Source organism: Engraulis encrasicolus, chromosome 9 (genome assembly GCF_034702125.1).
Source record: "Engraulis encrasicolus isolate BLACKSEA-1 chromosome 9, IST_EnEncr_1.0, whole genome shotgun sequence".
In the NCBI taxonomy this organism is placed as follows: Eukaryota; Metazoa; Chordata; class Actinopteri; order Clupeiformes; family Engraulidae; genus Engraulis; species Engraulis encrasicolus.
In genome coordinates this window covers 16,940,165-16,952,888 of record NC_085865.1, presented here as the reverse complement: position 1 = coordinate 16,952,888, position 12,724 = coordinate 16,940,165, and the positions used below count along the sequence as shown (strand labels likewise).

General features: G+C 42.7%; 2 protein-coding genes across 2 annotated transcripts in view; both read left to right on the top strand.

Annotated features, from left to right (window-relative positions):
• Positions 1-5,096, top strand: part of LOC134456122 (E3 ubiquitin-protein ligase HECW1) — a 144,156-nt gene extending 139,060 nt beyond the window's left edge. The window contains exon 31 of the mRNA XM_063207555.1: positions 4,969-5,096. Coding sequence (XP_063063625.1) covers positions 4,969-5,080 — 112 coding nt within the window. The 3' untranslated portion in view covers positions 5,081-5,096. The remainder of the gene's footprint in view (positions 1-4,968) is intronic.
• A 6,669-nt stretch (positions 5,097-11,765) lies between these two features.
• stk17a (serine/threonine kinase 17a) overlaps positions 11,766-12,724 on the top strand; it is a 59,862-nt gene continuing 58,903 nt past the window's right edge. Inside the window, exon 1 of the mRNA XM_063206686.1 lies at positions 11,766-12,360. Within this exon, the coding sequence (XP_063062756.1) occupies positions 12,185-12,360 (176 nt within the window). The 5' untranslated portion in view covers positions 11,766-12,184. The remainder of the gene's footprint in view (positions 12,361-12,724) is intronic.

The window sequence follows — 12,724 nt, the reverse complement described above, 5'->3', positions numbered from 1 at the left end:
TTGGCCCCGGCAGCCATTTGTAAGGCAAATGTCGTGGTCCCAGCACGCATCACACAGCCAAATTCCTCCAGCATGTCATATTTCACACTGTAACTCACAACCTGTTCCGACTTGCTGGAATTGAGAAAAAGAAATGAAAATAGAAACACTACTAGGCCTGCTGTGATTTGAGGCTAACACCCAAATGGACATGTGCTTAGGTGTGAGACCCTAATAACACATAACTATATGTATGTTAACACCATGGATGTGATAACACTGTGATTATAGTGGGGGTGTATGTAGACCCAGGTAATCATATATGCAAGACCTGCTGAGAAGACAAACACATGCATGTGCAAGTGCTAATGCTCATGGGCACACACACACACACACACACACACACACACACACACACACACACACACACACACACACACACACACACACACACACACACACACACACACACACACACACACACACACACACACACACACACACACACACACACACAGGTGATTGACATAATGACCTGTTGAAGATCACACCAGGACATATGTGCAACCACACAAAAAAGGCAGGAACAGAGGGGTTCAATGCATAGCTTTCTATTCCCTTATAAAGAAACACGAGGCTTAGTTGGAGTCTCTTTGATGTCGGTTGCAATAGTGTTGGTGCATTGCGATTGCTGGGAAACCAAAGGGGTCAAAGACGTGCAAAATGGCATTGTCATTCAGTGTAACGGGTACCTTCTGCTGACTGTAACGGTAAAGAAAACATGATTTTTAAATTGTTTCAAGTGAATGGATGACAGCCGAGGCTTTCATGAATTCACTGGAAAAAAATAAAATAAAAAGAGTCATGTTTTTTACAGTTACAGTCAGCAGAAGGTATCCGTTACACTGAATGACAATTTCATTTTGCACGTCTTTGACCCAAAGGCTCTGACTGGTGCAAGCAACACTATAAACTAGGCAGACAGAGTGAAGGTTCAATCATGGCTGGACTGGGATGGAAAAACGGCCTAGGCATTTTTGGCATAGACCGGCCCCTAACACATGCTCAGGTCACTATACTATGCATGGGTTCTCAGTGTTTATCAACATGATGTTATGAGGAGGGGCAAGACACTGGCAGTCAACCACGTGAGCTGATTTTTTGATCGACAGCGGTTTCCAACAATCAGAGGTTGAGTTGTGCGCAGATAGGTTTGCGCAGTCAGGTTATAAACAAAATTTAGAACCCCTGTATATCTTGACTGGCTGAATCCACTGTATATATTGACGAAGGACCAATAGGCCTCCCTCTCTACATTTTCCCCAGGAAAACAACAAAAACAACAACAATAAAAGTGTCGGCTCCTGAGGACTGTCGGCCCAGCGGGAAAATGCCCTGTGAGCCAGATTACCAGTCCAGCCCTGTGTTCAATGCATAACATGACATGACATGACATTAGATTTAGCTGATGTTTTTATCCAAAGCGACTTCCAGTTAGAAGGCAGAAATAGAGAGGGCTCAATGCACAACTTTCATGTCCTCACATGAAGCTTAAGTGCTCTGTGGTGGTGGTGGGGTTATCGTTGATGGTGGTGGTGGTGTTGGTGGTGGTGGTGGGGTTATCGTTGATGGTGGTGGAGGTGGTGGTGATGATGGTGGTGGTGGTGGTGTTATCTTTGATGGTGGTGGTGATGATGGTGGTGTGGTTATCGTTGGTGGTGGTGGGGGTGTCATCGCTGATGGTGGTGATGGTGGTGGTGGTGTTATCGTTGGTGGTGGTGGTGGTGTTATCGTTGATGGTGGTGGTGGTGGTGATGTTGTTAATCGTTGATGGTGGTGATGGTGGTGGTGTTAATTGTTGATGGTGGTGATGGTGGTGGTGGTGTTAATTGTTGATGGTGGTGGTGGTGGTGTTATCGTTGATGGTGGTGGTGTCCTTTATTTGAAGGGGTCTATACATGGGTTCTCAGTGTTTATCAACACGATGTTATGAGGAGGGGCAAGACACTGGCAGCCAACCATGTGAGCTAATTTTTTGACCGACAGCGGTTTCCAACAATCAGAGGTTGAGTTGTGCGCAGCTAGGTTCGCGCAGTCAGGTTGTAAACAAAATTTTGAACCCATGTATGGAATGTCATGAATTACATTCAAAACAATGTCAACTTCAAATTCAGAAAAACAAATGACACATTATGGGTCATCACTCACATGGTTCACTCTGGCGATGACATGACACCTTTACCATATGGACAGACCGCTGGTGGTAAAAGCCTTAAACAGCTGCAGAATCCTGCCTGGACTGAGTAGACCAGAGACTACAAAAGACCTTTAAAGGGACACTGTGTGAGATTTTTAGCTGTTTATTTCCAGAATTCATGCTGCCCACTCACTAATGTTACCTTTTTCATGAATACTTACCACCACCATCAAATTCTAAGTATTCATTATGACTGGGAAAATTGCACTTTTCATACATGAAAAGGGGATCTTCTCCATGGTCCGCCATTTTGAATTTCCAAAAATAGCCATTTTTAGCTGCAAAAATGACTCTACTTGGACCATACTAGAAAATATTTGTTTATCACTTAGAAAACTTTCATATAAATATCAAATTTGGCAATTGGCAGCCCAGTTTCAATGAGCAGCATAGTTGCAGTACCCTTTTTGACCATTTCCTGCACAGTGTCCCTTTAATGTTCGATCAGGGAGAGTGACCAACCGAAGCTCAGGTTTAGAAAATGCAGACATTCTGTCGGCTGCCGCCAAACTGCGTCATACTGTAGCTCATAGCATATTTTAGCTGAAATGTACCTTCTCATTTGACGCCAGAACCACTTTTGCAACTTTTGTCTCTTCTGCTGCTTGCTCAATTACTCCTGCCGCCAGTATTCGGAAAGTGAATTTTATACATGAACTAATTCAAAGTTCACTTCACAACTTTCAAAATGAACTAGTTTGTTCTTCATTCATAATCCCGCCTTCAGTCTGTTTATACAGTTATGGGGACCCATGGGGAGAAAGTGTCACCGATGGGGGTTCAATGCATGGCCGTTATCTCCCCACATGAGGCTGTGCCGAAGCCTCTGTGATGTTGGTGGTGTTTTTATATTGTTGTTGGTGGTGGTTTTCAGGGCTGCTGACAGGTTTGGCTGGGCCCGGGAATAAGTCACCTGAAAGTCCCCCCCAACCAATACATACAATGTAAATAAGATCCAATTCTGCCCCTCCTCTACCTGGACCTGTGACAACATACCTCTTCGTCCATTACTGTCAGCTTCCCTGGTCATGTTGGTGCATTGCGATTGTAATGCCAGCCTCACCTTGAGAGCCGCAACGTGTCGCATTGTGAGCTGGCAAACACCAAAGGCTCTCTCTAACTGAATGGCTGGGGAGGGAGCGTGTGTGGTGCGCAGTCAGCAAAACAAACCACTCTGCCCCTGGCTAAGGCTTAGCAGACTAGGAGGCAGCAGACCCAGAATCAGTTAGAGGCTGTTGAAAGAGATCTGCAGCTGAGAGAGAGCGAGAGAGAGAGAGAGAGAGAGAGAGAGAGAGAGAGAGAGAGAGAGAGAGAGAGAGAGAGAGAGAGAGAGAGAGACAGACAGACAGACAGACAGACAGACAGACAGACAGACAGACAGACAGACAGACAGACAGACAGACAGACAGACAGACAGACAGACAGACAGACAGACAGACAGACAGACAGACAGAGACAGAGATGGGGTGCCATAGTTCTATAGTTTTAATCAGAGAGAGAGAGAGAGAGAGAGAGAGAGAGAGAGACAGAAAGACTCCAGGAGTACTCATACTGTATATCGTTTATCATATACTGTATCTCATATATCATATAGGCATATAGCCGACCTCCCTTGAGCAAAGATAAATTGGCTCTGAGCCACATTAGAGAAAACTAAAAATCAATCGATATTTTGTTCTGTGAAACTGAGGGAGCAGGCTGGATCTCAAGACGTAAGCTCTAAGCCATCCTCTGCATTGACACTGCGGCAAACACCTCTGCTGCATTTTGCCATTCTGTCTTAAAGGCCTCCTCTGGCTCTTTGTTTAAAGTCAGAGTAAAAGTGTCTGTCAGGAATAGTTTTCTCTGCACTTCCTCTCAGGAAAGAACTGATGCAAAAGCAGGTGACGCTGCACTGCAAACAGAGAAAGAGATGGTTTATTGGGTGAAATGTAAAGTATCCCCCACGCTTCAGTTCTTAGCGATCTGGTACATCACAGGAGAGGACCAGGGCTGGACTGGGGGAGAAATAGGGCCTGGGCACTTATGGCTTAAATGGCCGTGGCCCTCTCATAATTAGCGGTGTAGAACTGAATCACCTGTGTGCCCCGCACCCTCATGGGCCCCTATTTTTTGAAATGTAAAAAAACATTTTTTTTTTTTTAAATGAACATATCTGAAAATAGGAGCCTACAAGGGTGTGGGGCCCACCGGGAAATGCCAACTCTGCCAGATGGTTAGTCCAGCCCTGGAAAGGACAGAGTTTCAAGTGAGAAAGTCACCGAAGCACCTCAGATGTGATTTTGTTTGCCATTTTATTTAGAGCAGTGCCAAGACTAATATTTCAGCGTTACCATGTCTTCATCAAAATGTAAAAACGTTTGCCTTGGCACTAGTCTAAGAAGCTGCTTTGACAAATTTGGATATTTTTGACAACACATCGGTTGGTCTCACTTCGATGGCTATGATGCACCTTTCAGATGTAACATATCACTTAGCAAGGGAAGGTGGCATGCAGTTTGGAGGTGGGGATGAGGGGTTTTAGGGGAAGCATTCTAGTCCATGTAGCTGTTTTGCTGTTTTGCTGTTAGCTATTTTGTCATTTGTTTGTATTTCCTGAAAATGCACAATAAAATACTGATAAAAAACAATCAAAACAGTGAAACACTAACAAAAAAGTTAAATACAAAACAGTTTCGATGTCAGCTGTGACCTTTGACCTCTATCTTCCTCTTCCTCTCTCGACCCTGCAGGGCTCACACCTGCTTCAACAGGCTGGACCTGCCCTCCTACCCGTCCTTCACTATGCTGTACGAGAAGCTGCTGATCGCTGTGGAAGAGACTAGTACATTTGGCCTGGAGTGAGGTCACTGGTGTGAGGCCACTGAAGAGATGCCACTGGGAGCCAGCCTGCAGGGCATACATGTATGTATAGGTGTGCAGAGACTGGCAGCCTTTTTTTCCTTTTTTAAAAACAAAAAAAACAAAACAAAATGTGAATATCTTTTTTTTTCCAGATATAAAAAAGTGTATTCTCACTTTATTTTTACTAAATCTTACCAAGAACATTCTTACAAAAACAAGATCAAAGAGATTCACCAAGAGTGACTATCAAACAAAAAAAAACTAAAAGAAAAATCAATGTTTGCATGTCATATACTGCAATGATCGTGTGCTGTAACTGTACATACTGTATTATGGTACGGGGTGGTGGTGGTGGTGGTGGGGGGGGGGGGGGTTAGAACATACATACACTACATACGAGGTGGGCTTGTGTATGTCAAGCTAACATGGCCAGTACTTGGGAGTAATCCAAGAACTTGGCTCAGTAATAAACCAGTTTAACTTAACTTTGAGGAAGTGGTAAATCATCTAATATAGTAGGAGCCTGGAATGCTCATTTTTTTAAGCTAAATTAATAGAACATAACACTACAGCGGCCACGGCTATTCACGACAATCCCAGAAAATGGCAAGCACAGCCTCCATCTTGTGTAGGTAGACCTGCGCTTCAGTCTATCAAAATAAATGGAGAACACGCCCATCTCTGTCAAAAAATGGCCTAAAACTGTGAAAATGTGAAGTGACATTAATCAAGGATCAAATTTTAAATGTTAGGCTAAATATCTACTTAAATAAAATGAATCAATAAAATATGCTTTAAGAATAGGTTCATATTAGTTAGATAGATATTTAGCTGCACATTTCAACTAGTGGAAATTTTCATATTATTAAGCCATTTTTTTGACAGAGTTGAGACCTTTTTCCATTCATACATTGCACAGGTATACCTCAATAATGCCATGACAATTGGGGGCATGACCACTCTAGTGTTGTGTTCTGCCCATAGAGGCAGGTCGCACACTCCGCGACAGCACTGGAAAACGACAAGCGCAACCTCCACCCTCTGTAGGTAGACCTGTGCTCTTCAGTCAATGCAAATCAATGAAGAACACACCCACCTCTGTCAAATCTATCTACTTTAATCATACGAGTCACTACAATACATTTTAAAATCAGTTCATGGGCCTCTTAGTTAGGTATAGTGGATATTTAGCTGCACATTTCAACTATTGTCCTCCTTGTATAGTGTGTCGATAGAAATTTCCATATTAGTAAACCAGTTTTTGACTGAAGTGAGCCCCTTCTCCATTCATTTACATTGCTCAGGTCTACCTACAAATGGCTGCCAGGATAGCTGTGAGTAAGGGGGCTATGCCACCTCTTGTGGCCTTTTTTTTACCTCTATTGCTCTACCCTCTATGACTAAATGACACCTGTGGATTACTGTATCTGTTAGCAGGTTTACTACTTCCCGCAGGTTAACTTAGCCAGGTTCATCACTTAACCATTTTCTTGGAACAGTCCCCTGATCGCTGGCGAGCCTTCAGCCTGAGATGAGCAGAGCTATGCCATCCCAACACTTCCGCTGTGAATACCTGCAGTTTGGCTAATTGTCATCATCGTGTTTATTTTTTGCCACAACACTAGAGTGGCTTTCCTCCCCTGAGGTGCGTCAACTGGTTCTTTCATGGTGTTGGTTGGTGTCTTTATCGTCAACCTCATGGCTCCACAGGATGACACCAACCATGTCCTCTTCTAACTAGACAAACATGCAAACAGACTTGAGGAGGCGTTCACTTTGAACACATTTTGAGTCCATCAAACTCGACTAACAAACTAATTTGACAAGTGACAACTTGCAGTTTATCCAAGAAAATTAGCATGGCCGCAGAAGCAAAAACATCTGTATATGTCAATGGGCTATCCATGACTTACTGATGGGCAGGGCAGCACCACTGGATGCTACAGTACGAGCCATAGTACCTTTAAGATATGCTTGGTCAACATTCAGAAGTATCTTGAGATGTTTTACGGAAGAGTCTATTAAGAGTATATATTTTTGAGGCTTTTTGACAGGACAGTGAAGAGTACGAAATGCACATTAAAGAGATGGTCTAGGGTTTGGATATCACCCAGTCCGGCCTCAAACCGACCCAGTAACTCTTCAGTTCTACGTGGGAATACTTAGTATTGGTTTACCTGTCCTCAAGATGACCGGTCATCTGTGCAGGGTGAGGACAGGAGCGGCCCGGGGAGAGAAGCTCTGCTGACTCAGGTGACATAACCATGGCGATGTACATGTAAGAGAGAGCAGGACAGCTCAGATTAGACAGGAGAACATTAAGGCTTTAGGGCTGTCAAAGCCGCCAATTCACTCACGCTACGCTGGCTGCATGTCAGTGTCTGGCTCAAACCCAAAATGTGACCTTCCATGCACAGCACGGTAACATTTCCTCAGCGGACTTGAGCTAGCACAGCCAGGACTGGACTGGGGGAAGAATAGGGCCTGGGCACGTTTGGTTTAAAGGGGCCCCTCATAATTAGCGGCGATGAAACTGACTCACTGGTAAGCCCAGCAGTCTTGTGGGCCCCTATTTTCAGATATGTGAAAAAAGAAGGGAAAAAAAGAAAATAGGGGCCCATGAGGGTGCAGGGCCTACCGGGAAATGCCTACTATGCCAGATGGCCAGTCCAACACTGAGCAGAGCAGAGATGAAGGGGGAAGAGTTGCAAAAGCATTCCGTCAGAACAGAAACACAAGTTCTGTGTCAGTGTCCGTTTTTGGACTCATCGGTTCAGTACGGAAACTGTTTTTTTTTTCTTCTGAAAACAAACCCATTGTCATTTGTCAACAAGCCATTGTCACTTTAACGTCTCAGTCAGGGGTTCGTTTCTCCACAACGTTGTTGTAAACTAAGTTAGCAACTTGGTACTAACTTACCAAGTTAGTAACTGGTTAGCAACAGTGCTTTTGAGAATCGGGGGCAGGTGTATTGTTTGTTTGCTATGTATGTACTGATCATAAATTGGCTTCACAAGCGTGACCTCTCACGGAAGTTTATTTTGGATGTGCATAAGATGCCTTTATGATTAGACTAATATGCCTTTTTTATGCACTCAAATGCTGTATTATCCACTGCTGAATGATGCAAACAAGAGGGTAAGATCTACTAAATACTAAATTATCTAAATTATTAACGTATTTGTATTGAAATGTACTATATCTGCAGACCCAGAGTGTCTTTCCTGTAAGAAAGATGACGTGAATAATCTATCTTTTTATATAAAATGACAATGGGCAAAATTATCATTATCATTTTGTGTTCATTTCATGTATAGAAGGAAAGATACAATATATTAATGCATTGTTTTAGCCTATAATGTTAATGTGTTTGCCATATGTCTCATTTTTTTCCCCTATTTTTTAATTTATTTTTTTATGTTTATTTTTTGGGTGTTCTTTGGAATGCCTTTGGAAAGACCCTGGTGATTGTACCAGGTCTTTTGTGTGTATAGTGGCTTTGATTACAGATTTGCATCTCAACCTGAGCGAATTCCTCAGTTTTTTTTATCTTGCCGCAGTGTCCTGAGTTAAAGAGCTGCAATTTGGGCGTGACGGAAAACCGTACAATGAAAACTAAACACTTCTGTGGAGGCTGCTGCAGGCTGTGTGTGTGTGTCTGTGTGTGTGTGTGTGTGTGTGTGTGTGTGTGTGTGTGTGTGTGTGTGTGTGTGTGTGTGTGTGTGTGTGTGTGTGTGTGTGTGTGTGTGTGTGTGTGTGTGTGCGTGCGTCTGCGTGTGTGCGAGCATGTGTGTTGTCCAAAAAAGAGACACACCTACCATGTGTAGCAGCTGCTTTCTGTCCACAATGCTCTTGCACTATTTTCTCTGTCTCTCTCTCCACACACACACACACACACACACACACACACACACACACACACACACACACACACACACACACACACACACACACATATACACACACACACACACACACACACACACACACACACACACACACACACACACACACACACACACACACACACACACACACACACACACAAAGACAATTCACTTAAAAATGAAACCTGTCAGCCGCAACAATGGCAGATCAATATTGACTTTAGTATCAGATTTAATACATTTCTCTCTCAGCAGGAGGGAAACAAGTTTTCTTTGTCAGTGTCAACAATGCATGTATGGGGATACTGTGAATGGGGTCTGTGGGAAAATATGTCTTCCTGTCAATTGCACTGTAGCCAACTTTTTGTTCTTCTCACTTGCTGATCTCCTGGCATTGTTTTTAGGGTTTCGTGTATCAGTTGCAAAGCTGTAAGGATATCCTTTAACAGGCAGAGGTTGGATATTGAACTCTTTTGTGTATCTGTACTTCAGACAATAGTAAATTTTGTTCAAAAGTTTGTTAAGTGGTCATTATTTTTAAGATAATGGATTTTTGTAAAGGGTATGTATGGTCTTAGTGAGCACTGGGCGGGGTGGGGTGGTTGTTTCATTGTAAGAACTTGAAGGTCGTGTTTAGTTTGGCTGTGATGTTTGGTTTTTTTTTAAACTTGTTATAGTTTGGTTTGCACTGTGGAAATACTGTGGTTACATTTGGAAATGGCGGTGACCAAATTGGTTTCCTGTTATTTGTTTTTTGGGATGTTTCTGGAATATACTTAAATTGTTATGGGAGATGGTTTAGAGAGGTCGCCTTGTCCCTTCCCGAGTGGACAAATATAGTTCACTCTTTCCACATCATGTAATTGTTAGGTTGCAAGGTTTATCATACAAGGTTTCTCATTCAATTATTTTATTTTTTTATTGCAATGATTTATTTCATTTTATTTGCACATTCGTAGAAGGTTGTATCATCATGTTTCAAATGTTCCAATTATTCTGAATAAAAAGCCATTTGGTGTGTGGAATTAAGTATTCTCCCTCTAAAAAAAAAGTCTGACGTACGAAGTCCTTACACATCAGGACATATTGTGTCTATTTATTTAACTTATTTTATTTGTTTGCCCTATATTCTATTTCCAATGAATGCTCACATGCAGTATGCCTGGAAAAATAATATATATATCAGCAGATAGATGAGGGAGAAAGCTGTCGGTGTCAGATCATGAAATTCTCAGGCTGTGCTTTTGTTTCGCCCTCTCAATCTCATAACAATGTACACTAATGTCAATAAACAATCACTTTGTACAAAATGCCTTGTCTGATTTTTCAATCACGCTCATTCACGTTCAGGTGTCAATGTGTTTTTCCTATTGATAGTCTATTATAGAGTACATTTAAAGAAGCACTTCTGCCAATTTCAATATGCTATTGTATTGCTCACGCTACCCTTGACTTGTCAGTACCTGGTGATGCTACATTTTTTGTCTCAGCCCTTTCCGAGATATGGGCTATTCTAATGGGGCAGATTTTGTTTACATTTAAAAAAATCTTATAGGCCTAATCCAAATATTTTACCAAAAGGCATCACTGTTTGCTAGTTGTCTGCTGATGTTGCATAACCTTTTGGATGTTTTTGGGAATAAATAAAAACTTTTATTTGAAATGTAAACTAACAGCTGCCCCCATTACAATGACCAGGATCTCGGAACAGGCTGAAGAAAACAAAATCTCAGGTACTGACAAGTCCAGGGTAGTGTGAGCATTACAACTGCATGTTGAAATTGGCCGGAGTTATCCTTTAAATAAAAGTTTAACAGAATTGACAAGAATACAGGGTTCCTTTTAAAGTTTTTTCTCTTGCTTCTCACCAACCAACGTCTTTGGGAATACACTCCAATAGCTGTCTATTCTACAGACATCCAGAGTCGGACTTCTTTCTAGTTCAATGACACCACCAGGTGGGTGGGGAAAGTGAATAATAAGAGCTGTTCCCCTATCCTCCTCAGATTGAGGTATAGCCTGAGCAAGGTGCCGTCGTCCTGAACTGCTCTGGGCCCTATAGGGCGCTCATGGGCTACCATGCATCTTGCACAGATCAGGCACAAATGCATTAATAAAAATGCGTAATGTAGCCTAGGTCTACTGTGCTCTGTGGTGAGCTGTGTCACAGAGATGAAATCAGGACTTTTGCAAGCTTTACCTTAACAGTGTAGCCTACTGTATCTATGTGATAATGCAGAATAACCCAGGCATAGGCTGCTCTCCACTGTGCATTTACCATATTCACCAGCAGAGGGCAAATGGAGGTTTTCGGTCCACCACTGATAGGCTTTATTATTGATTTACCTTGTGGCATATAAAATGCAAACTAAGTTTAACTTGGCCTTTGTGAGGCCCAACTCTGTCACGAATTTATATCCTATAGCCTACATATATAGGCTAGGCCTATCTTATTTGTAGGATAGGCCTAGAGAGTCTATTCAAAGTTTAACTTTAGAACTTTCAAAATGTTGAAGAAGCCACATGTGAAAGTGTCCCCTTATCCATATTTTCTTATCTGTAGTAGGCTATCGTATTGAGATGGTGTTGTAATGATCTACCAATTGCAACTGAGTGAGTTATTTAAAGAAGATTGAAGTTAATTGAATTAAGCCCAGCTGGCGGAGCGCCTACCAAATCCGCTGTCAAAGCGGGGCGAACCCGCCCTGCGCAGGAGGCCTGTTCTGTGTCGCTGACCGACCCGTCAATCAAACCCGTTACCATGGTTACTAAAGCCAACGTACGGCTAGCAGCCTGCCTGCCAAATATCCAGAGAGAGCAAAACAGAAGCTGAGCTGAACTGCTGTGAACAACCGCATCATCAGCAAAGAGTAAATGGTGACAGATTTCCATTGTGTTTGTTTAATAATTCAGCTCGACATCAACACAAAATGCGAATGCCTATTGTGCCTCTCGACAGACCAGTATTTTTACAAAAATACTGGCAGTAGTGCTGGACAAGTATTGCAGTCACGTCGTCTATCCAAGGGAAAAGTCGTTTACCGAGGCAGACAGACACAGTCAATGTTTGCTTGTATTCAAGGAACACTTGTCAAAGTTAAGTAACTTTTGCTTCGTATAACCCCAAGTTTATTTTAACTGAAGTGGTCCTCAGTTGTTAGCTTGCGCCGGGTGCCCGCGTTTGGTCAAGTGTGTGTCGGTGGTCCAACCTGCCGTGATGATTCCCGAGTGCCCCCGGAATTCTGAAACAAGGAGCCGAACACGGTGCCATGGCCAGTCGGCTGCTGAAGCTAACCAAAACCGGACCGGTCTACTCTACGAGATCAAAACACCCATTCAGACTGATGCCTTCACGGAACACTACAACATAATACCAGGCAAAGAGCTCGGCAGGTGAGTTTTATTTGACTGCATGCACACAGCAATTGATACTACCTCATTCCTGGTGCCATAATGTGTTCCTGTTAAAATGTAATGCCCAGATAAGAGGATGTAATTGAGTTGGTTAGGTGATCATGGGAGTACACGTGTGCTTTTTTGGCATGTCATGAAATGTTTAGCTTATTTTGCCCTTGCTGGTATCAGAGATTTTTTTTAGGAAGGTCTTAGATCTAAAATGTTCTGCTGGTATGATGACGTCCTTCTACTTGTCACCAGACTTGTCAATACTTTCACATACCGGTAGATAGGCCTACATGTCGTTTTTAGGTCGCTGGCCTTAAAGTATGGCATTAAACAGATGCATTGGGATAACATT